This window comes from Syngnathus scovelli, chromosome 14 (assembly GCF_024217435.2).
Source record: "Syngnathus scovelli strain Florida chromosome 14, RoL_Ssco_1.2, whole genome shotgun sequence".
In the NCBI taxonomy this organism is placed as follows: Eukaryota; Metazoa; Chordata; class Actinopteri; order Syngnathiformes; family Syngnathidae; genus Syngnathus; species Syngnathus scovelli.
In genome coordinates this window covers 14,053,675-14,078,414 of record NC_090860.1, presented here as the reverse complement: position 1 = coordinate 14,078,414, position 24,740 = coordinate 14,053,675, and the positions used below count along the sequence as shown (strand labels likewise).

At 43.6% G+C, this 24,740-nt stretch overlaps 1 protein-coding gene across 1 annotated transcript; it reads right to left on the bottom strand.

Annotated features, from left to right (window-relative positions):
• Positions 1-2,440: 2,440 nt before the first annotated feature.
• On the bottom strand, positions 2,441-24,684 carry LOC125980882 (peroxidasin). Its single transcript, XM_049740509.2, has 23 exons — positions 23,781-24,684; positions 18,942-19,013; positions 18,781-18,852; positions 16,964-17,035; positions 15,457-15,528; positions 14,617-14,688; positions 13,987-14,156; positions 12,965-13,082; positions 12,707-12,876; positions 12,107-12,379; positions 11,739-12,014; positions 10,285-10,397; positions 9,908-10,064; positions 9,377-9,485; positions 8,156-8,313; positions 6,622-7,628; positions 6,047-6,543; positions 5,822-5,956; positions 5,490-5,698; positions 5,289-5,400; positions 5,066-5,198; positions 4,575-4,688; positions 2,441-4,072 (listed from the first exon to the last, which is right to left on the bottom strand). Exons 1-23 carry the CDS (start codon positions 23,966-23,968, stop codon positions 3,938-3,940), a joined length of 4,434 nt encoding a protein of 1,477 aa, XP_049596466.1. The 5' UTR covers positions 23,969-24,684; the 3' UTR covers positions 2,441-3,937.
• Between the last annotated feature and the right edge of the window lie 56 nt (positions 24,685-24,740).

Genomic DNA, 24,740 nt, shown 5'->3' with positions numbered 1-24,740 from the left:
ATGCAAGCAAAGTAACAAGTAGGTAGGTCACGCACGAGCCTTCCCATCTGCCACTCACCCAAAGTGCAAGTGAGGCCCTCAGCCAACCTTCACAGTCCATCATCTTATCAGCGACATTTATTTGGGAGAACAGTACAGTAGCGTAAATGTGTATTTTTACACAGCTCTCTTCCCGAATTGTCTTTATGTAAGTAAAGAGAAAATACTAACCTCTTCTCTTCACATCTGTCGTCTTGGGAGGATACGCTCCGTTTTGGCAATCACATTTCATAGAGCTGGGAAACAAGTTTGGTATTTTGATACAGAGTGAGAGGCCAAGAGAGGACGCGGTGAAAATCTGATATCTGTTGAAAAATGGCAGGTGTTATTCGAGTCAGTGAAACCAATAAAAACAAGCAATGGAGAACAACTGCAGAAACACACTTGTTCTGTTGAACAAAATGTAAATATGACATTTTGAAAATATTCTTTTCAATGTGGATAAGATCAAACTCATTAGGAATACACTAAATGACTATTCTAATTGCAATGATCTGGTTTCTAATGCAATCGAGCGTCCCTCCAGTGCTCTAATGACCCATTGTGTTTGCTAATTGTGTTAGAAGGCTAATGGATGATTCGAAAACCCTCGTGCAATTCTCACAGAAAGCGCTAAATTGTCTGGGTGACTCCAAACCCTTGAACGCTTGTGCAGTACCTGTGTTCAAATAAAAAATAAATAAAAACAGAATTGAATCAAATGGCCTAAACAGGGATGGTAAGTCAACATGCTGCATGCTTTTCCATCTGCAATTGTGTAATCACATGCTAAAGTGTGTGGGCTTGTTTGTCAAGGGACTGGAAGCCTTCCTTCATCACATTTCTCTCCCACACTCTGCATTTTGCCTCTGTGGGACACAGATTCTCCTCTTTGCTCTGGAAACCAGGATGTCTTTCCACTTGCAAAGGTGAAAGACATTCCTTAAGGTCATTACAAAAAAAAAACAAGAACCAAAGTTGCTGAAATGAAATTCCCAAATGTGATAGTGGGCCGATTTGGCTCCAGAAGACCATTTCTCCAATTGCTCCATTTTTTTTTTTTTGCTCCAATAGTCTGTCCATCTTCCGGTTCAATGAACAAATTAGAGATTTTATTGTAAACACCACCTGCAACTGGGACGGATTGCTTCAGGGATGGACCGAAAGGAAAAGAAATACACATTTAGAATAGACATAATACTGAGCAAGTGATGTCCCTTACTGTGGCGGTGATAATGTCTTTTCCTGTTTAGTAAAGAGATGAAGGTTTTTATCTATGCACCAACTGGGAACTTAATTTCCTGCTCGTTTTCATTCCAGGATCTCTGACCACTCATGGGCCAAAATGGTCCTGCCAGCTTGCAGCACTGAAGCTGTTGACCATTTTTGGGAGCAGTGAAGTTGAAGCAAATTGAATGTAACATTCTTCGAAAACATTCGGGGCAGCTGGAGAAGCTGAGAGGGTAATACCGCTGACCTTTGACCCAAGGGCTCAAGAAAAGCATCTGGTGGGAAATCTGTGCCAAAACTATCACGTGAATGCTTACAGGAAAATTCCTGTCATTTCTTCTGGTATTAAAATATTCACTATTTTAAACCATCCTGATATAGATCACCCAACACTCCTTTTTAGATCCGGTACTGGCTGGTTAGTAATCTCACTAGTATGGGGGTTTTGGGAGACAGGCCAATACGCAATGAGAGGTGGAGCGGCAAGAGTCCAGCAGCAGGACGACTAACTGCTCCTCTGTGCAAGAAGCAACAAGAGTGTTGTTGCAGAGAGCTAAAAATTGATGCCAGATCCACATCTGGGGGGACAATCCCCACAAAGACCATCCATCATCTCATCAGACACGCGGCGGGCATACGGGTAGAACAAGGTCACACACCCAAGCAAGCCTGTGATCTCATCTTCCATGGGTGTAATTCTGAATCCACGCCTCGACGAGTTAACGATTTAGACTCGACGAATCAACGCGATGACAATTGCAAAATGTGATCTTCAGCCTTGCATGTTCTCAAAAGAACTAACAATGCGTATATAAAACAAATGTGGCTGATTTTTTTTTTTTTTTTTTTTATTACTGTTGAGAGGCATACATTACAGTGCAAACCATTCTTTGGCATTAAAAGCCACATTGACCACTTGTAAGGGACAGTGTTGGTAAGGCATGTTCAGTCTTGCAAAGCAGTGCATTCCATTGACACTTGGGAATGATTTGAAGCGGTGAAAAGGGGCGAGTTACTGTAAAGAAACCCACCAGGTAACGGAGACCTCGCAATGTTATGGCACACAACATTGGAAGTGGGGCCAAATTGCATTTTGCTATTAATGAGCTAAGGACATGGGCATTCAAGATTAAAATGGAAACATTGGAGCAACATATTAAAGTGGACTAGATGCTGGCGCGGGAAAGAGAAGAACTGTAAACACGTAGTTTAATGTAAAAACCCGTCCTGAATGGAACATTCCAGACAGTATTATTTCGGTTTAGTGACAGATGCTTGCTCAGGACGTTACGGCATAAAGAAAACAATGGAGGGGAACATTGCGGCTGCTTTGTCACAAAACAGGAAGACAAAGAAAGAAAACATGATTTATGTTACATAAGTGAGCCGCCGCCGCTGCTGCTGCTGCTGCTGCTGCATTGAATGGCATTTGTTTTATGTACATTATATGTGCTTTGATTGTGTGTGTATCTAAACATTCAGCACATTATTTCCTACCTCTCATATGGCTTCCATTACAGCGGAATGAGGGTCAGCGGGTTACAGAAACCTGTGCTCTCTGCAGCGTGCTTGGCTAAATGACGTAACGCAAAGTTTGGCAATGAAACACGTACAGAAAATCGCTCCAAATGTATCAGTACTAAAGAGGACCCGCAAAGGGGGGTAGGTGAAAGCAGATTTGTGTAAAAGTCGACATGTTTGACAACAGAATGCATGCAATCCAGTGCTGCAGGTCCCTGGCAGGCAGGCAAAAAAAAAAAAAGTCAACAGTAATCATTGCAGTCCTTCAAATTGTGTGAATGATGATGACAAATAGTGTGGCAGTAGATAAAACAGCACCACAGATGAAACCTCTCCTCCGACGTGGTTTCACAGTTCCATACATTCTAGATGTTAACGTTTGGCTTTGCGCACTGAGGACAATAACGGGACGGTCGCGACGTCGCGACGTCACAGTCATCGGAGAGGGCCGGCCGGCAGAGACATTTAGGAGCAGAAATCAGTAGACATCTCTCTCTCTTTTTGTCCGTTCAATTTTCGTAGGGCTTCACATTATGTTCGTTTGGATTAAAAAAACAAAACAAAAAAACATCCATTGTTATAACATGGCATGAAAGCACCTTAGATGAAAAGAAAACCTCTTTTACCTTGCATAAACTGATCTCAATTGTGATTTTAGCATAGAAAATAGGCAGATATCAAGTGGATATAGGCTGCTTTACATACAAATGGCAATACTTCAAAGGTATTTAGTGATTAATTCATTCATAAGGGATACAATAGCACCAGTTTTCGGCATCTCTAACCTGAGAAAACACTGGCCGGCCTCCTCAATCTACTTCCCTTCTCCTGCTGGCTGATGGCCACCGGCGGTGGCGGTGGCGGCAGCAGGCCCTGTGATTTGGCAAACTAAATTGTTGCACTGCAGAGGCCTCCGGGAGCAGACATGAATCCATTTCATCCCAGAGGAGGCAGCGATCCAAAAATAACAAAACATGACCCCCCCCCCCCCCCCCTAAAAAAAAAAAAAAAAAAAAAGAATACAAAAGAACAAACAAAAAACAATGAGGCTATGGGGTGTATCGAGGCCACTGGCGGGCGCCGACACCTTCAAGAGTCTCCTCCTCTCAGTGGAAGTCTGAGTGCTTCAGACACTCGAGTGTGATTAGCGGGAGGGACGTCCTGAGGATTACTCATGGCTGCCGTCTGCTTTTTGCCACTTGGCTCCATCCAAGCACATGGGGCAGCAGGCGCCTTTTAGTTTGACAGGCTGTTTGCACGGGGCCGGCAGACAGGACTCCACAAAGCAGGTGATTCTGGTGTCCTGCGGGAGGGAGGGAGCACAGAAACAACGGGTTGCTTACTTTATTAGATTAGGGAGGATTGAAAAGTTTCCCGTGGTTACAACTGGGACTTCCAGCCGACAGCAGAACAAAAGGGAGACCGACCAAACAACTGTGACACACCCTTTTTTTTTTTTTTTTAGCACTCTTATTCGGTGATTGAACATTATTTCAGGACCCCGTCGAGTCGTTGAAGTGGGCAACAACAAGTCGTGAATGTGTCAGGCGTTTTCGACACGCTGCTGGGAGCAACTTCAAAATAAAAAAACTAATACCATAAATTGAAACTATGGCATTTAAAAGCATACTGTAGAAAACCTAGTAATGAACGTGTGTTTCCAGATGAAGTGAAATACAATAATTATGATAATAATATAAGATAATAACATTAACAACACAATTATTTGAATGCACGTTGTATCTCGGTACAAATACGTGCGCAGTTCATTATTTGGCGGTTTCCTGTCCATATGTTGAACCTACTTTGCATTCACATTGAGTGCACGAATCCTGTTTCCACCGCTCTCCATCTGTCCGCTCACGCCCGTTACCGTCAACGCAGTCAGTCTTGCTCAGACGGGCTTCCAGTCGTCGAATCTGAAAAGACAAATCAAAGGTTGTTGTTTCTATGGGCAGAGACGAACGACACCATAAAGATGGACTTTCTATTGATTCGGTCTCATGCTGCTGTTCCTGATTTATGAGTTACTTCCTGTCCGAGTGCTTTTTAGATATGTAGGGAGCATGATTCCTTCAGCATAGTTCAGGGGCAGCGATGCTTGAAACGCAAAAAAAAAAGAAGAAAACCTGACTTGAATTAAAAGAAAATGCAAGGAAGAAAAGGGAAGGAACGCACCTACGGAAAAATTGATGAAAAACACATTTGCCTGACAAAAAGGCAAAAGACTCGAGTCTGACTAGAACGCTGTACAGAACATAAAACACCTGCTAATGTCCAAATTTTGGGAATTTACCTGTTTGCGTAAGCTTGTGATTGTCTTCTGCATGTCGGAGACAAAGTCTTGGAATTCACTCGTTGGGGGATCAGTGCTTTTTTTTGAGGTCACCGTAACATTGACATGTTCTGTTCTGGTTTCTTCCAAGGGACTGCAAAGCAATAAAACAATAACAAATCGGTCAAATGATACTCATGGAAACTAAAGTGTTGCTGTTTTACGACGGCGGCCGGTGCGTCACCTGTTTTCCTTGATGCCGTCAGCAGCTCTGCTGTCTTTGTAACTGTGATCAGCTGACCTGCGCCCTCGAAAGTGGTAGGACAGCGCGTTGAACTGACCTTTGGTCCTGCAGTCTAGCAAAGCGAAAGACAACAAAGCTCAATTGGTGTGCACAACAGCAAGAAAGGGACACTGACAATGTTACAAATCAAATCAAGGTTACCTTCACAGCAGTCTTGCCACATGCGCAAGTCAATGTGCGGGATGTTGTCGCAGCTGCCGTAGCCATGCGGCACCTCTGCCACCCTGAAGACGTCCGACTGCACGCGCGTGATGTTATCGCCGTTATCGCACAGCACCCGAGAAAGGGAGGCCTGCTTCAGCTGAGTCAGTTGGGCGGGCGTGAACGTTCCGGGGTTTTCGTACCAGAACCTGCACATTACAAATATTCGCCAGGTTCAGGAATAATAAACGCACGGCCCGGAATGGCTCAGTTCAGTTCAGCGTGAAATTTTGGATGTTTACATCCTCCATATGACACAGGGAAGGGGTTACCTGTCTCCATCCCGCAGACGTTTGAACTGAGAAGCCAGCAGACACATGAGGGTGGGTCCGAGCCTACTGCCAGGAACCACATCTTCAGCCATCAGGGCAGGGAACAGGTCAATGTTCAGAGGCGTACCATAAAGCCTATCACACAATAGATACGGTTTGGGTGACATAAATCCAAAGAGTATCTTCGGTTTTTCACCGGAAACGGAGCGGCAGCTCTCAAATCACCTCCGTAGCTTCTCTCTGACGTCGGGATTCTTAATCTCGTTCCTCAAGTCCTCAAAGGTCTGAGCCGAGGTCAGGTTACAATAGGTCCGGTAATCATTGTACGGCGGTATGCCGTGATCTCTTCCTCGCTGTATGTTCATGGCTGCCAGGTCCAAGGCCACAGCGTGGGCCATCGAAAACAATCTCTCGGTCAGCTCTGTATTGACTAGCTGCGAGGAGACCCGCATTTTACCCGCCACGCCATAGAGCCCGCGGAGCAGCGGGTCAATGCCACCCTCGTTCACGATGCGAAAGGGCGAGAAGAAGGCCCGATGCAGGGAGATGTGACCCTGGGGGATGGGCTGGAAGTCCTCATCTAACCTGTAGAGTATCGGGTTAATGAGGGTGTGCCCGAAGCGGAATGCCGCAGTGGCGAAAGCATTGAGGATGCCCGCGTTAATATTGGGGTCATAACCTGTGTACGGCCCCATCATCTTCATGCCTGCCTCGCCTAGGATCTAGAAAACACAAAGAGTTAGGGTTGTCCGTAACGCCGCTCCCGCCGTTCGGCCCGGGCGAAAGGAACGAATCGTTACCTTTGGCAACCAGTGACTGTACGTGATGTGTTGCATCTGGGCTCCCACTATCTTCCTGGCTTCATGGTAGATGGTGTCCCCATCCCAGTGGGGGTTCAGCCTGAGTAACTCTGTGGCTACGCGGTTGTGCTCCCTGAACCACACGGTGTGCATGGCCGTTAGGCCCAGCTGTTCGTTGGCACGGTGGTCTCCGGCCAAAAAGCAGGGAATCGGACTTTCATTCTCGTTCCTCATGCACTCGGTGGGCGGTCCCGTAGCGAAAGGCAACAGCGGCTTCCCGGTACGCTGAATGATTCCCTGCCGGAGCAAACCCCGTTGGCTGGCCAAGTCGCGGATCTCCTCGGATTCGTGCCGCGAACTACCGTAGACGTTTGAGGCGTCGATGTAAGCCGTGAGCTGGTTGATTTGCTCTCTGGGATACACGCTGTTCATGAGTAGGGACGTCATCCCGCTGCCGCACACGGGGCTGGAGCGCACAAAGAACATGCAGCGGGCGCCGCTCCTCAGCTGCCGGGGATCGTTGGGAGGGAATTGGATGGGGAAGCACGGCGGGTCATTGGTGCAAACCTGAGTGCACAGCTGTCCGTCAGAGAAGCGCGACTGGCTGAGGGCCGCCACGGTCGAGTCCAAGTCGTGATCGAGGAACTGACCCCATTGCATCAGCATGTGGGTGTAGTGATCGTCTGGAGTGATGGTCTCGGTTCCGATCAAAGTGGTGGATACAAATCTGGGCAGAGGCAACCTGTAGCTATTGTGCGCCTGCTCCGTGGCTCCCCTCGGTAGATTAAAACCGTTATCGTAGACGGATTTCAGGAGTCGTTGGAACGGGGTGAGCGAGGCCCCCCACATGGAGTGCTGCAGGTTGTTGCAAGTGCCGTCGTGAGTGCGGTACTTCTGGTGGAAGCAAATGTCGGAACAGTTGTTGATGCGGCGGTGGGCGGTGCAGCCCGAAAGGTTGGCGATCACGTCCAGAAAGTGCGGGGACACCAGGTCGTTGTAGCGAAAGTCTGCGGGAATGCAAATGGTGGGATTTATTTACTTCGTATTTATAGAATAGTAAGCCACTCAAATTCTGACATGTATCATGATAAGCGCTTTTAAGAGTGTATAAACTTCCAGTTGGACCTTCTAGAAAGAGGAACTGCCAATATTGAAGTTGTGACCTTGTGATGCTGGGCAATGATTCAGGAAAGAGCTGCGTTCTTTCACCAAATATTTGGGAGCTTTTGAAATCCTGATTTGGGTCTGTGTACGCGCCCATGTTTTTTTTATTCCCTTCTATTTTTTTAAACTGAAGACTCCAGATTGTCTTTGGGTATTGATGATGGTCAATCCATATGTGTTAGTCCTGACATTGACAGAGGAGCAAATTAGGGTGTAACCCGCCTGTCAATTTAAGTCAGCTGGGATAAGCCGCTGTTTCCAAGTAACCTGAACCAGAATAAGCAGTCAAATAGAATGAAGGAATCAATTATGAAATATGTAGCATAGATATAGAATCACCAGCGTTTATTTATCGACTAATCAGCCTCACCGGTGCCGTTGGTGTCCACCGTGAGACCCTGGTTAACGTGGTTCTGGATGAGAAGCAGGGTCTGCTCGAAGATCTCGCCAGCGCGAGCCTGCTCCACTGTGTAAGGGTCACGTGGATAACGGAAAAGTGCAAGTAGCTCTCCTGGGGTACGAGGCTGACTAGAGGGATAGGGAGATGTTGGAGGGACAAAAAAAACAAAAAAGTAAGCAACCGAGTCTTTCGGATGATTAACTTGGGTTCAGACTTTAGACAGAGGAGGAACCAGAAAACGACAAGGGTTCAAAAAGCACTTTATTGTCGATTGACTCAGGTGACTAAATCAGTTACGAGCTCTTTAACAGAGTGAGTCCGTACACTACCTGTTCAACCTTGCAAACAAAATGCCTTTGACTGTGTAAGCACAGTGATGTCATATTATGGACTGAATCCAAATCCAACATGAATACCTCATTTGGCATGCTGAGTCCTCAAACACACATTTGTCAGTCACACCTCAGTGTATATATATTTTTTCTTCATGCCTGGTCATGCAGGAATAAATATACACCATATACTTCACAACTACCGTAATAAACAGGAATGAAATGAAGGGCGTATGAGAAGTTTCTCGGAGTAACGTCGTCAACAAGAATCAGCTATTGAGTTACCTTGATTAGAATGAATTCATCTTTATATTTTTTTTTTACAACAGAGCTTTGTGAGTCAGGCATTTTTTAGTTCAACCAGCAGCCTGTGATTGCCATTTAAAACGGAGGCTGGAAATCCCCTCGTCTGATTTTTGGCTTGGCGGTTTGACTTGTGTGTATTTCTGTTCTTTGTTTATGTGTTTGTTGATGTTCACTGCATCATGCATGCGCGGGTAAGCCGAGTGCGGTGCAGTTTGTGCACGCCAAGATCAACACAACTGCTTACCACATTTTTTAAACAGGATGGAAACACTTAGGATGTGCACAGAACCTGCCAACAGTGACTAAGATCACTTCTTCTTTATCTTCTTCGCAATGAATAACTGGCCGGATGAGATCATTGGTAACCTTGATTATGATTAAACTCATTCAACTTAAAAAAAGTCTGCGGGAAAGTACGGCCAGCCAAAATATTCCAGTATAAATTTGGGAGATGTCGCTCGATTCATTTTAGGAACCCTTGATGATGTCATTTTTCTTATTAAATGTGCTGGTGTACCTAAGGTACATATTGCACGAGTCGTTCACAGCTTACCCATCAAACAGCCGTCTCCTCGTCGACTCAATGGCACTGTCCACATTTCGGATTGCCTGCTCAATGGACGTGCTCACAAAGGTGTCGCCTTCCCTGCTTACTGCTGGAACTGCAAGACAAGAAGACGTGAGAAGAAGTGCTTTAAGAGTAATTCTGGGGAAAAAAAAAGTTCCTTAGTATTATGACTTTATTTGAATATTACAACCTCATCCAGCTCTCCATGCCAACATTAACCAAATCAATAACTCAAGGATGCAATGTGGATGTGGCCAACAAAAACAGAAACACAGTGCAAGGATGGATATTCGAGCAGAATGAGAAGAGCTGACAGCAATCTGATATCACTGACTCAAACAGTCACACTTGAGCGGGTCACTCTGTGGACTCTACAATAACATGACAAGCACAGCCGGACAGGAGAAAAAAACAAATCCTGCTTCAATGTGAATTGCGGGGATAAACTTCACTACAGTACATCTTTTATTCAATAAAGTTATGGCAAACGTGGGAATAGAACCTGTGTCTTCTCACCTGTGACAGTTAGCACCATGCTTGCGACTTCATAGCCAATGGGATTGCGGGCTACGCACTCGTAGCGGCCAGCATCGGCGGTGCCCACGTCTTTTACCTCCAAATAGCCATCAGGGCTGATATGAAATTTACCACTCTCTGTCACCTGCACACCATCCTGAGAGACAAGATGATGCAGTTGGGGAGGTTCGTGATCTTGGGAGCTCGCATGTCCAAGTCATTTACATAAGATGCTAAATTAACTTTTCGGGTAAAAAGGACCAATGCTGACCAATGCAGCATTCAAACCAATCTAGAAATCCTTGAAGATGGTTTTCCATCTCCTGAGCCTCAAGGAGGTCAAGGCTACTCCTAAAAATGTCGTCTTAGCATCTAACCTTGTTCCAGGTAAGGACAGGTTGTGGCTGGCCCTGAGCACTGCAGGGAATCTGGACGTCCTCGCCAGACTCCACCGTTGCGTCCCTTGGAGCATTTGTGAAAACAGGCGTTACTGAATGAGTTGAACATACACACACACACACACACACATATGCACACGTGTTAATGATTATGTGACAGTGCAGGACAGGTAAAGTGAGAACAATCATCGCAGACAAGAAACTCAAAGTCTACAGTGACACTTAAAAAAAGAAGGATGAAAAAAAATAATGCTTTGTTTTGTAAGTGCATTTATAATTACACATCATAGAAAAAAAAATCCGTATATTAAATGTCTTTGGGTCTTGTAGTTGTTTTCACAATAATAATGCAAAAATTCCAGAAATTTACACTAAATCTTCCTTGAAAAAAAACAAAAAAAAACAGCCCATTGTTGCCTTTGTGCTTGCCAAACATAAACAAAGTGTTTTTCTATTTCCCTGCCAAAACATTGAGGTTGAAACTGTTGTGTATTGAAACTAACAAAAATGGACACATATGGTTGCAAGCAAGTGTGAATTTGAATATGACGTGTTGGTAAAAGCAGCTGCTTTCCATTCCGAGTCCATCATCAAACACTGGGTGTCCCTGAACTACGTCTTTATCATGCACACAAATGAACCACTGAACATTGCTGCACAGTGAGTCACTCTGTTTCATTGTCTGGGAGTTGAGATGACACTTGGAAAGCCAAGGTGTTAAGACATCTGACACACACACACACACGGCATGGGAAAATCCTGCTAACCTCTCACAAATACTTTGTGGTCTCGCCTAAACTGTCTACTATAAATCAGAGACGGACTTCCTAAGAACCCATTGTTCACAGCAGTCTACAATTAACTCAACACAGTCCACTATGCATGCAAACTGACAATTATTAAAAGTAAACAATTTCCTAAATGCCCCTAAAAAGAGTCTCGTCTTAAGTGCCAGAATATAATGCACGAGGCCTGTCAGTCGACATATCACATTCATCGTGATTGTGGCTTGTGTGTCATTTTAAGAGGGGAGGCATTAAACAACGTATACTTTGAGGCGTGTTACCAGCCATTACTACATGGAAAAACATGGAGTCATCTCAGAGTTATGGTCTGACATGCTTCCCTATTTAATAACAAGGCTGTCATTTCAACACCGGTCGGTTCATCCCACCGACACATGCCAACATAGGCTACACGTGATAAACAGCAGCAACAGTAAATACTTTGTGACCGCATCATAGCATATTACAACATACACGTACAAACGCAACATGAATTAGCTCAGAAGAGTGCGTCAGATTCACTCTGTTGACAACTTTGCCATCTTGCACACCCTAACTCCTCCAAAACAAAACATTAAAGCAATTTATTTATGACCAAGGCTTACGTGGACTTTCCACTAACTTGAAATCTCCACCCTGTCAACTCACCTCTCTGTTGGATGATGAGCTGCACGGCGGCGCGCACAGTCCCTACTGGGTTGACCGCCTGGCACTCGTACTGGCCCTCGTCGTGGGCCGCCACCCGAGTGATTCGAAGGGTGCCAGAAGAAAGGACCGAGTGTCGGCGGTCCAGAGGTAACGGGCTGCCTCCGCGGGTCCAGGCGATAACGGGCTGGGGGTAACCCGTGGCCTCGCATGGAAAGTCCACGGTGTGGCCGTCAAGGACGGACTGATCCTGTGGCGTGACTGTGAACTGGGGGATTGCTGGAGGCCCAGCAGAAACACAAAGACGTCAATGCACGAATATGTAATCGTATATTCAATCACGTAGCGGTGAAAGAATATTGCTAACCTACCTTGGACAATAATATAAGCTGTGGCGTGAATGGTATCAACATTATTGGAGGCAAAACAAGTGTACTGGCCTCCGTCGGCCTGGACCACATTCTGAATATAAAGCCCTCCCGATGGAGTGATGTTGATGCGAGCGTCAGTGGGCAGCGGTGTCCGATCTCCTTTGGTCCAGGAGATTCGGGGCTGTGGCTGGCCCGTGGCGCTGCATTCCAAAGTCACACTCTCACCCACCAGCACTTCAGTGTTTTGGGGCTGGATGACAAAACTTGGCCGTGCTGCAGGCAGAAAGGAACCATTAGTTGATCGGAATGATAATCGTCAGGTGCTGATAGAGAACACGACATCACATCTGTATCACAGATTGCGCTCCGTGTCCATACTTGGCCAGTAATGAGCTATGGAAAAACTGGATACAGTGAGAGCCCTGCTGTTTACAAACACCAAAGAGATGAAATGCATACCATAACATGGCCACCTATCAACCGAGGAATGACATGCTGGTTTACAAAACCCAGCCAATTTGAAAGCCATTGACGCAGTTGCGGGTTATAAAATTGATATGCGTGATAAAACATAGCCAGGGATGATTAAACTTCACTTACAAGGTGCTCCGAAATATCGCAGCGTGACCTCTGAGGTCTTGACCTCCCCGGCCACATTTTTAGCCATGCACTGGTAGACTCCCTGGTCGGTCTCTCTTGTATCCTGGATCATTAGTGTTCCATCCTCCAGCAGGTTCAGACGACTGTCATCTCGCATGTTAAGAGCATTGCTGGTGTCAGAACACAAGAGATGAACAACACAAATCATGGCTGGACAGTTTTGAACCATATTTAGTGTCACACATTCAAAAGGCTTACTTGTTGCGGAGCCAGATGATCTGCGGTTTGGGGTTTCCCTCAGCCCGGCAGGTGAAGTAGACCGTGTTCCCTGATGTAACATCTACGTCTTGAGGCTCTGAGGTAATTCGGGGTATTTCTGGAGAGAGTTTCATAATGGAAGGTTTGAGGACGGTATTATGGCATGTCTGTACATATGTACTGTATGTTCCATTACGCAACAGCTATCATCAATCAGCTTGATACTTGAGCGAGCACGCCATTCTTTTGTGGGGGGTAATTTTGTTGTCTTGCCAGAATTCAAACTCAACTCCATAAATCACAATAGCCTGGAAATCAAGACTGTAGGAGCCTGGTGTTCATCATAGTCAATTAAATACAGAAGAGTGGAGTAGACAGCGTAATAAGGTTGCATTTTATTGCATCTCTTCTGACAGATGCCTTAATTGCTGTGCATTGCATTTTATGCCTTTAGTGTGGAATGATTTCCCTGAAAAAGAACTTTTATTCCTTGTATGCACCCAAATGGAAACGGTAGTCATACACGGAGTAAAAAATATGAGGGCTGAAATGAGGCAGATTATTTAGTTGACCAAAGAAAAATACCAACACATTCCACAACTTTTTTTTTTTTTAAAGCAGCTGGATGCTTGACTAACCCAGACACAAAGAAGGGATGCACCTGTGTCTAACTCCATGTGGTCATGAGTAAGACCAAGTGACGGGCATTAACCGCCATCTGCAGGAAGGAAGCCCGACTCCATATACTATAGTCTGTTTATTGTTTGTATGCCTGTCTAGCTTGAGAGCTGTAATCCTGATGTCAACATTCCCCTCAATGCTGCACCATCCTTATTTATTTCCATATTACTTATTAATTTGTTGCCCCCCTAAGTAAAACTGGAAGCCCTTTGCACTCATCAGGAGCCAAGAAGCAGATCCCGGTTTCAATCTCTCATCTCGACTCGTTTTCATTGTGAATGTGCCTGCAGCTTTTCAATGGCATTCACGAAATTGTAATTTTCCTCCTGCTTCCTCCATACCGCAGCTGAGCTCCTCTGCCGTGAGCGTGGCCACCGATCTTCCCTGCAGGCGGCTCGGGTAGTCGCACGTGGCGGCAGCTTGGGCATTTCCTGACTCGGCGTACTGCTTTAGAAGGTCGGCCAGCCACAGCAACTCGCAGTCGCAGTTCAACGAATTGGAATCCAGTCGCCTTGACACACAACGTGCACACTCATTCAATTAGCAGTCATTGCAGGAAAATTTGATCATTCAAATAGCCAGCTGCAATTGAAGATAAATAGCCAAAACATTTCAGGCTAAATTATACTGACGTATTGATTCATAGTCTTTTTTAAAATTCTGAATATTACAAGATGGCTTGCAGTAGTGACTAAAAGCCCAGATAAGGCATAGGCGTTCTTTTTTTTACATTTTTTTTCCTCTTCTGCAAAAAAGTCAGCCAAACATGGCCAAGAATGTGCTGTGATCCTTTAGATGAAAATCATCTTGCCCCTCCCAAAAAAAAAAAAACACCCAGCAAGACCACAGTGGTGGCGTGTAACTGTAACTGATTAACACGGCCAGCTTCTCACTGGGCGACACGGTTTGGAAGGTGGACATGCATTCCCACACAGCTGTTTTAGAAGTTGACATGGAGCTTTTCCACTTACAGTCGTTTCATGGCCTGCAGATTTGAGAAGGTTCCCGGGACCAGCTGTGTGATTCTGTTATTGTGCAGAAACCTGAGGGAGAGGCACAAGCAAATTTATGAGTCTAAATAAATGCTTGAGACTGAGGGATCACTCACAGCATACCCCAAACTTTAAAAAAAACATTACTCATGATCTTTGAAGATATTTATGTGATTTTCCATCGCAATTTACTTAGAATTTTTCAACGCGAGTGTGTACCACAGAACTACTTCATCGCATTTTGTATGGTACTGCTGTTCTAAAGTTTGAATATAGCTGGCAGCAAGCAGCCCATAAAAGGGCTCAACGCTATTTAACCAAATTCCTCCGTCTGACAATACACCTTTATAGAAACGGGACATTGTGCTTCAAGTTATGTTTTGTTCATTTCAATAATGGAGCCAGGATGTGTTCTCAGTCGTCGGTCTAATCCAGGAGTTTAAGTCGCATGTCGTAATCTCTTCCTCTTCCGCTACTCTCGTTTTTCCCAGGCTGATTGTACCAAAGAGAATATTTCTGGAAGCAGATAAATAATTGGCCGAGCAATATTTCCTGACAGCTGTTGAACAAATATACAGCGGAGTGAAAGAACACTTGCATCATCTCACTACTCTGACAAGACAAATTAAACTGGCGGAGACTAAATATTGACATGACTCCACTCTTACAGTCTTCTATATTTATATGCATTATTTTTTCTTTTAATCAGACATTGTTTTCCGGCAAGTGGGATCCTGCAGAATTCAGCAGTTGTACTATTGATCTGCTGACTAAAAAGATAATAAGAGGTTCCACGTCAACGGCCAAAAGTGGACTTACAGTCGTTCAAGCTTTGGTAGGTGACTGAATGATTCTGGTTCCAGTGAGTCAATGTGGTTGAAGTGGAGGTACCTGAAGAAGAACAAATGACACATTGTACATTATTGCCAAGTCAAGAGCTCTCCTGTCATTTCTTTCATCGCTGACAATTCATAATAAATTTATAATGCAAGGAATACTGGATGGCTTTGCATATTTGATCTTAAACATGCCAGTAATAAACACTTTACATGATGGAGGACGGCTATAGAAGCGGCAATTAGACAAATACATCAAGTGCTGTGAACACATTAAAAGCCAAACAAATACTTAAACTGTACTTAACAATAACGACAAAAAAGATCAAATGGAACTGATGTAAAAAAAAAAAAAAGCAAGAGATTAATATGCGCATTTAAACAGGAAAGCAAGCGACAGCAGGCCTTGAAGTCAACAAACAACAATAATACAAATGATTTCATTAAACGACACATTTTTAGAACGGAGCTGGATGGATAAATTCAAACCCATTATTAGAACAAGCAGTGTAACATTTGCAATGGTGAATTTGAATGCCATTATCTCCTTTTCATTCCAATTTCTAGTCAACATTTTTACCCACATTTGGGATGCTTAGCTCAAATGAAATCAGTATTGGCGAGTCATGTTGGAATGTGACTTTGAATCAAGTCATTCTTCCAAAAGAAGCATGTGAGATCAGGTATTGGCATATTTATGTTGCTTTGTGGCTTGCAGTCAAAGTATTCCTTTGTATGCATGCTGGTTCAGAACTTGTCACTTGCTAATAAAACTCTATATTCTTGCGCAATTCAAAGCATCTGTTGGGCAGCGAGCCTGGTGTTGGAATGGGATTTAGTGAATTAGCCATTTGGTCTACATTAACGCAGCTAAGCCGAGTCACATATAGTCAGTCTCGCTCGGAAATTGCGGGAATCATCCACGTTGATTATAGATGATACTTAGATTTGTTTATCACAATACAAACAATGTATCAATCCACTTTGTGCAGTTAAAACCAATGTTTTGTGTGTTTTTGTGGCATTTTCTGACATGTGGACAGCAAACAACAGCAAAAGCAAGCGTAGCAAAAGAAACACTCCAGCTCGCCGCTATGACGACACTAAGAGCAGCACAAACACGGCGCTACAAGCACGGGGGGTTGGGGCGCTGTAACTGCGTCCAGACTAAACGACATGCGAGTCATGCAAAAAAAAAAAGGGGTCAAAGGGGGTCAGCGCGGTACACAAGGGTGGGTGCACACACGGCATGCACGGTGGAGGAGGGAAGGTGAATAGTGGCGCGCACTGACAGACAAATGTGCAATGCGATCATGACACTTGCCTACACAGTCATGACATGAAAGAACTCATGTTAGAACCATGTAGAACTTTCTATTCTTCATGACTTGTTGGTAGCGGCTGTTTCCAGGGCAACGGTGAGAAAGTAGGCGGGAGATGCGACGGACAACGGAAAAAAAAAAAGCTGGCGGAAAAAGATGGTCACTTACAGTTGCTCAAGAGAGACAAGCCCCTTAAATGCTTGTCTGTCAATTGATTGGATTTCATTCTTGTACAAATAGCTGGAAGGAAAGATAACCAGTAACATTAGTATCACACTCAGACATCCGCATCATCCAAATACCGCCTGGTGGTTAAGAGAGGAGGTAGACAAAATAAAGAGACTTGTTTATGTTGAAATTCTTCAGCGAGGGTGGCCTTAAGGCTGTTTCAATCGGCTCACGTACTCGCGGGGCAAACCAAGCAAACAGCTGCTTATCGACTTCTTTGTTCTCTCTTTAGCAGTAGACCACAACGCAATTACATACTGTACACACTCCAATGAATAATCACTACTATATAGTGTTTATGCAAAAAAAAAAAAAAAAGTACAAGCAACAAACATTACAATGGCACACCACAGATGTTTATAAGAAGGAACCGCATTTGGTAACAACACACCTCGTAATGGGAAAGTAGAAATTAAAAAAACTGAATTAAAAAAAATAAGAATTGTCTAGCTCCACAATTATTTTTTCAATAATTCAGAAACTCACCATATTTCAGAAAACACCCTTTAAAAAAATGACAAAGATGTTTTCAACGTCATAAATTCCTCGGGCTTTATTTCAGCTCTGCTCTGAGACAGACGCCCCCCGCCCGCCCCTCCTTCTCAACGTGTAAACGTTTCCTCTATTTTACGCGCCAAAAGAAATGTGATACAAGCAAAGCAACGGCTTGCAGCTGTCTTTCATGTCCCGGCTATTTTGCACTCTCCATCATCGCACCCACAGCTAGATATGTAAGGGGCTCCTTTGTGGCACATGTGATGTGGTGCATGGAAAAATAAACACTGCATTCTTGCATCATAGCTAAAGCGTGTCCGTGTCGGCGATATCAGCTTTCGGTTCAGGACCGAGGATAATGTTGCATGAACTGGAGGTCGGGCCGGACACCGACTCTGAGGAAACATTAGAGGCTAATCACAAGGGTCAAAACAATGGCGCAAGTTTACACCAACTGCTTTAAAAGGAGCCGACCTCTGTCATTAAAACAGCTTAATTAAAAGTAAGAAGAGTGAGGGATGTAAACAAGCACTTACACGTTTGGAAGGTCATTGAGCTGCCAAAAGTGGGGAAAACTTCCTTGAAACTCCCAACCCACTTAAATCTACTGATCCATCATATTAGGTGGAGTATTTCATTTTTTCTGGTTGATATTCGATATCAGATGGGGGATACGCCTAGGAGCAACATATGCCGACATCCAAGCAATGTCTTCTCTAGGATGTCCCTACTTATTTCAGTACGACGATGCCAAGCCGCATTCCACAACATTGTGGCTTTGCAGTAAGAGTGTGACTAGTAGACGGAGACCTCGCAGTGATGTGGACCTCAAATTGCACACCAGGCAAATTTATGAACTTGAACATTCCTTGGAGTGTATTTGATTTACATTTTTGAAAGGGATTTGCAGGTCATTTGGTTTTTATTTACATTTTACTCGACACTATCTTCATTGGAATTTGTGTATCATTATTATTATTGGACAAATAAATACCTGACAAGTACGAGATGAGTCACAAAAAATACTGCCGTGTTCTGGCGCACACCCAGAGGTGTGTGCAGCACATCCTTGTACCTCCTTTAGCTAGCACAATTAATTCAAGTCCTTGAATGTGGTGCAAAACCCAAACCAACTGGCAAAATATTTCTATCACTAAAATTCATTTAAAAAAAGTTCTCACTATGTTACGTGCAAAGGGAGAGTTTTGTTTGCAAAAATGAAAAAATAAAAAAAATAAAAGAATGATGTTTGGACAACTTACAGATATTTGAGGTTTTCAAGATCTTCAAATGCTCCTCTGGGTATTCTTCGTATATGATTGTTGTTGAGGAGGCTGCAAAGAAAGGAATTTTGAGGTTACACGTTACATAATAATAGTTTAATAGATATTAAACAAGTACGCTAAAAGACACCAAAACTTACAGTGTGTTGAGATTCTTTAATCGACTAAACGATCCCGGTTGTAAATCCTTGATTTTGTTGAATCTTAGGTCCCTGCAGAGCAAAAGAAAACAGAAATGAAATGATTAGGCAAAATTTGCGAGAAAAAAAGTGACTGTAATTGTGTCTTTTTCATTTTTCTTTTGAATATAAAAAAAAAACCCTGCACTACCCTATTTGATATTTATAATAATAAAAATAATAAGAGCCCAATAAGAAAATGAACTGCTAAGTTTGTAGGTCACTCTCTTTGTACAAGCTCAGCTCCTACACATAAGGATTCAATCAGAATTGACCGACTTTTTTTCATGCATTCACTTTTTCATTCAGAGCATGTGTATCCAGTGCGGGTGTCCTATTTCCTTTGGACCCTCCCCTAAATTGGCTATAGTGGAATTTCTAAGGTTGCCACTTCCTGTGCTAAGAACACATTTTTTTTAAAGCAAAGCCACAACCACCACGTTGTTTCTGCCGGATTTGAGAATATTATAAATGTCAGTCTGTCAAAGGTGTTTCAAGCGGTGCCAATGGTCCTCTGTGGAAAAAAGCAGGGATCACTTGCAGGGTGAGGAGAATGGCCACACTCAGGAAAACATGGTGACAGGCCCCAAGATGCAGAGTGCACTTTGCGGGCATGCTGAGACAGCTGTCTTCAGCTCTGAGGGAGGGAGGGAGGGAGGGAGGGAGGGAGGGAGCGATACATAAAGGAACTCAATGCAGGTTCAGGCTGCGGTGATTTAAACGTGCGTCTATAAGCTGTCAATTCTGCTGAGGAAAACGTTGCAGCAAATCAGAACAAAATTTAACATACCATGATTTAGGACCGTGCTTATTTCTAAGCAGTGGGTCAAGATATGCTAAATATAGAATACCTGAAAAACCTTGTGGTTCCATCAAGTTCATCGCCCCCGCTGTTTTATGCATAACTGCTGTCAAAAAGAGTCCGTGACATGTTTTAAGAGTGACACTTCAATTTTTGGGGATGAATAGGCTTGAAATATTTGTTTTCTTCATTTTTTGGGATAATCACAGGGAACTGAAGCAATTAAAGTATTACGAAATAATGAAGGAACAATCGCTTGTTTAGTTTTAATGCAATTTTAATGCCATTAATTTTTTTAATTGCGTGATCAAGGCTCATTTCGGCTTAATTAAAGAATAAAAAATGTGATTAATCGTCATTAAATACTTTCATCGTTTGACAGCACTAAAAACACAGAAGGGGAGGTTAATTTTCAGCCAATAGGAAAAATAAAGGCGTCACCGTTCCACTGCCTGAGTTAATGTTTAGTTAAAGTGAATTAAATGTTACATGTCGACCATATATTATATGGCGCTCCACTATATGCAGCATTATAAAAGCTTTTTTTTTTTAAGCACTTGCCTAGACCCAAACAATGAAAAAACCTGGATGGTACCCAATCCTTCATCTGAACACCATGTGTGAACTTCTCCCGCTTTTCTGTTTGTGGTCAAGAAAGTAGTTTAGTTCTGTCACACATGCCCAAGTCCACTTTGCCACAGACTGTGTGGGTCGGAGACTTTGTGACTCATTAATACTTAAACATTAGAGAATGGAAGAAAACTACTGAACCCGAATGAGTTAGAAAATGAATCCATCTGGATAAAAAAAAAAGAACACTGACTTCTCATTGAAAGCAGACCAAAAGATTTTGTTCATACAGCACAACAAGCAACGTTTGATCGTTGGATCTTCCAAATACAATGCGCCATAGAAATGTCATAAAATTCTCTTTTAGCAGATTAACAGTTGACATGTAAGGCTGGGGGGTGCAGAGACATGAAATTCATTTTAAAAATGGTCGTTAAAAAGAACCACAAGATTTGGCATTATTTTCAGAATCAAATTCCCCAAAACAGTATAATTCCCTTCGCTGCTGGAAGGGGCAGTTGAGTTCATTCAACAACTATCTTGGGGCCAATCTCACTGTGCAAATTAGTAAAGCTTGGGGGATTTCTGGCTTTGCATTCCATAATACTGCAGAGACTGAGTGAGTGAGTGAATGAGTGAGTGAGTGAGTGAGTGAGTGCCTCACAAGGTCTGACTGCAGCAAATTCCCAACAATGGGAGCTTCACTTTCTCTCCCTGATTCTGTGTCAATGTCAGAGCAGTCCACTGTTTGGGGCCAGAGAGGGGACATTTAACAGTCAATTTGAGACAATCCACCCTTCTGGAAACATTTCAAATGGAGAACATTTCCCATTGCAATTCATGGAATGGAACTGATAAGCATATCTCAAAAATGCATGGCCATTGCTTAGGCTGCAGAGGATAACTATTGTCTATTGTCTTGGGTCGTGACTGTTCATTTTTCTTGCCAAGCTTATTCTGATGGCTTCAGAACTGGTTACATCATCAAGCAAGAGCTTTGACTTTTCCGTATTGTCACAGGTCTCGACACACCAACACAGGTTGCCGTTGGAGTGGAGCAGAACGTGCTTGGTTGAGGATTTTCAAATGCACCCATGGATAAGGAGATAAAGAGAGCGAGGAGGAGACAGGCCAAAGCATTATAAAAAGATGGCAACTTTTAACCACACCTTAAACAGTCACAAACTGCAGAGGGAGCAGAAAAGCGCTAGACGACCGGATGAAGTTATTACCCGCAGACACGCGAATGCACGTTCACGTCAGGGTTCATCAAGTTCAGCAAAGGTCGCCAGACGTTTGCAGTTTCAATACCATGTAATACCATCAAGCCAATACAAATTCGGTTAACATGCAACTAATGAGGCAAAGTAAAAAAAAAAAAACAATATTGAAAAACTTAATTGGAAGGTAATCTTACCAGCAGTCCAGCACTGGTACAAACAGTAAAACATCCAATATAAATCTCAGAAGATATTACTTCTCTAAATCCTTGAGAAACTATACAGCTGTGTCGTTATTGTGAGAAAATATCATTTACCATCATGCCTCCAGTCAGTCCCAAGAGAAAACAGCTGAAAAACACATGGCTGCCAGAAAAAAATTCTGGGGGAAAAACATCAGCATCCCCCGCTTCAAATGTCTTGTAGCAAAGTGTTTGGAACAAAGCCTGAATGCGATAGTCCCAAGATTTTTTTTTCTTTACAAGAGCATTTAAATACAAGATTCAGGATATCTTCAAATGTCAACTACTTAATCATGCCATTAATTATTTTGTAATCATTTCCCCCCTAATTAATAAATACAAATACACTACCAAATACGGGTTGTTCTCAGAAAGTGTGGTCTACAAGTGTGCCATTACACAATAGTCCTGCGTTTTGATTTTGAGTTTAGACCACTGCACAATACATCAAATTAAGTTTAAAAATGTAAATTATTTACAAAATTTTTTAATCCATGGTACATTTTGTTACTTCCCCTGCAGAGGGTCATCTGTGTGCGGAATATCAAGCAGCTAGGTATTCATGTCCTGACCTGACGACAGACGGGAGGAGAGCTGACGAGTGGCTGTGACTTCAAAGTTTGCAAGCATGAAAGCACGCAGGAAATGACAGCGTGCACTTGTGTTCTATCAAGCCTGTAACAAATTTAGACATCCTGCTCAAACACCTAAACAATACTCTCATTGCAAAGTGGATGGGTGGGTGGGTAGGTGGGGGTGCAGGGTGTGTCAGGTTAGGACTGGACCATGAATTGACTGCACGGCAAGTCATGTAGCCATCCTGGATTTGAAAGCACAAGCCCGGTGGGCTGCTTTGGTTCAATGTGACTAAGATGCCTCTTTGTCCTACTGTTTCCTGGCAGAGTGTTACTATTAATAGGTTGGTCAGTGTATTGACAACTAGATCACAGTGCCAATTCCACACAAAGGCGGCAATGTCTTTGAGGAGTTGGCCTGATTGGTGGCCTTTTTTTTTTTTTTTTTTGCCCTCAGTGTGAAAAGGGAACCTATTCAGCTGGGCAAAAAGTACACTCAGTCAGAAAGGGGGTCAGCAGGAGTTAATTTCTGCCTTGCAAAGAATAATCGGCACCAATGTAAGATAATATTGAAGTTCAAATGACACAGTGATTTGCATTCTAATTACAATTATGTGCCATTAGCAGTTCTGTTTGAGGCTTTTCTCTCAGTCACATCACCTTTGAGAAGTACTTGACTTTTCCACAGCCTAAAGGCTTCAGGTACATTCCTAAACTGATATTATCTATACTAATGGACCCCATAGGGGTAGTTTCATGATATTAAAGGTTTTCAGGTTAGGGGCAAAAGGTTGTGTGGCTTCTTGTATTTTGGTTACCAATCCCCCATTTAAACCTTGTACTTTAGTTTGGAAGCGCTCTCCAGGAGACATTCACAAATGATTCACGATGAATGCGTACAGTCAAGCATAAAGTATTCAACAACAACAAAAAACAATTGCTCCATAACATCTCAATGACATAGTGGTTTTCAAACAAGGGTCTTCACAGCTTTCAAATTCATGCAGCCTGCAGAAGCATGCCTTTTGCCGCTCAAACAGTGGAACCCCCGCTGAGTAACTTTCACACTCCACATTGTTCCTGCAGCGCCCCTTCACCAGCTGCTTGACCCCCAAAACTGACCATTAACCCCTCCAGCCAAAGGCTTTCAAGCAGGTGTTGAAAACTTCCTAGTGCACAAGATAGCACCACTTTGAAGATCAGATTTTGTCAAAGTTCCTTTCCACAGTCCAACTCAGGAAAAAGACAATAAAGCTTTCCACCGAGCCTGCAAACTTTGGCAGGGCGGCCAATGGTTCCGTGAGCATGCACAATCTCGGCTCTCTTGTTGCTGTTGGAGTGACGGACGGACGGACGGACGGACGGCAAAAGCAAATCACGGCGCTACTTACAGAATGGTGGTCTGCGGAGAGACAGCTGGTACTGTTTCCAGATTCAGATGCATACATCGCACAGTGGTTCGGAAACATAAACAGCGACTCGGACAAGACACAACCGACTGCGGTCCGCTGGCGAGCAAAAGCCAAGCCGTGGCGAGCAGGAGACGCGCACAGAGGAGCTGGGCAGCCTGCAGCGCCATTGCTAGCTGTGAGCCCAACACCACTGAGAACTGCTCTGCACAGACAAGTTGCAGCCGACGACGCTGACGCGCAAACGCGTGCACGCGCGGGACGAGACAGACAAGCACTTTTTTGCAGTTTGTTTGCAATCTATTGCTCAGCTACTCCGGTGGTTCTCAAACTTTGCACACTCTTCTAAAATACTTCTCCAAGTACCACCATGACATTACAATACAGTGTATTTATCAAAAAACAATTGCATTCTTAAAAGCATATTTAATATACTGTAATATTATGCAGTTTGAACATTGTGCTGTTCCGGAAACTTTCAAAATTCCATATAGACCTACATGTTTTTTATAAAAAGTAGTTCTCAGACTGCTTATGAGTTCATATTTACTGATCAAGAGTCTAATCACTTTTGCATTGTCTGTTTTCCATCCTGTTTTTAAATGTGTTCTGGGGACACAACAGTGCACTGATTTCAATGAAGCACAGGAAACATCTGTGTACTCTATGTAGACTCTTCTCATTGTGTTTACTGCATCACACATTCAATAAACACGTTTATAGCCCTTTGTTACACTTTCTTGGAGTCACGGGCACTGATTCGGACAAACTGAGGTTCAAATACTCTGCAGCAATTCAGGATTTGCAAACAATTAGGCAATTGCACGTTGTAACCTTTGCATTGTCTGACACCTGCTGGTGAATTGATGTACTGACGCGCGCACGCGAGCGCAAACACACGCACGTTCAATTCCTTCAGAGAATCAAAGAATAAAAAAACGA

Bases quoted from the DNA above. Each gene is read 5' to 3' on its own strand.
- LOC125980882 (XM_049740509.2), bottom strand. From the start codon at position 23,968: ATGGCGCTGCAGGCTGCCCAGCTCCTCTGTGCGCGTCTCCTGCTCGCC. The intron at 12,877-12,964 runs GTAAGCCTTTTG...TTCTGACACCAG, and splicing joins ATCATCTGGCTCCGCAACAA to CAATGCTCTTAACATGCGAG. The intron at 5,957-6,046 runs GTGATTTGAGAG...ATTGTGTGATAG, and splicing joins GTCAGAGAGAAGCTACGGAG to GCTTTATGGTACGCCTCTGA.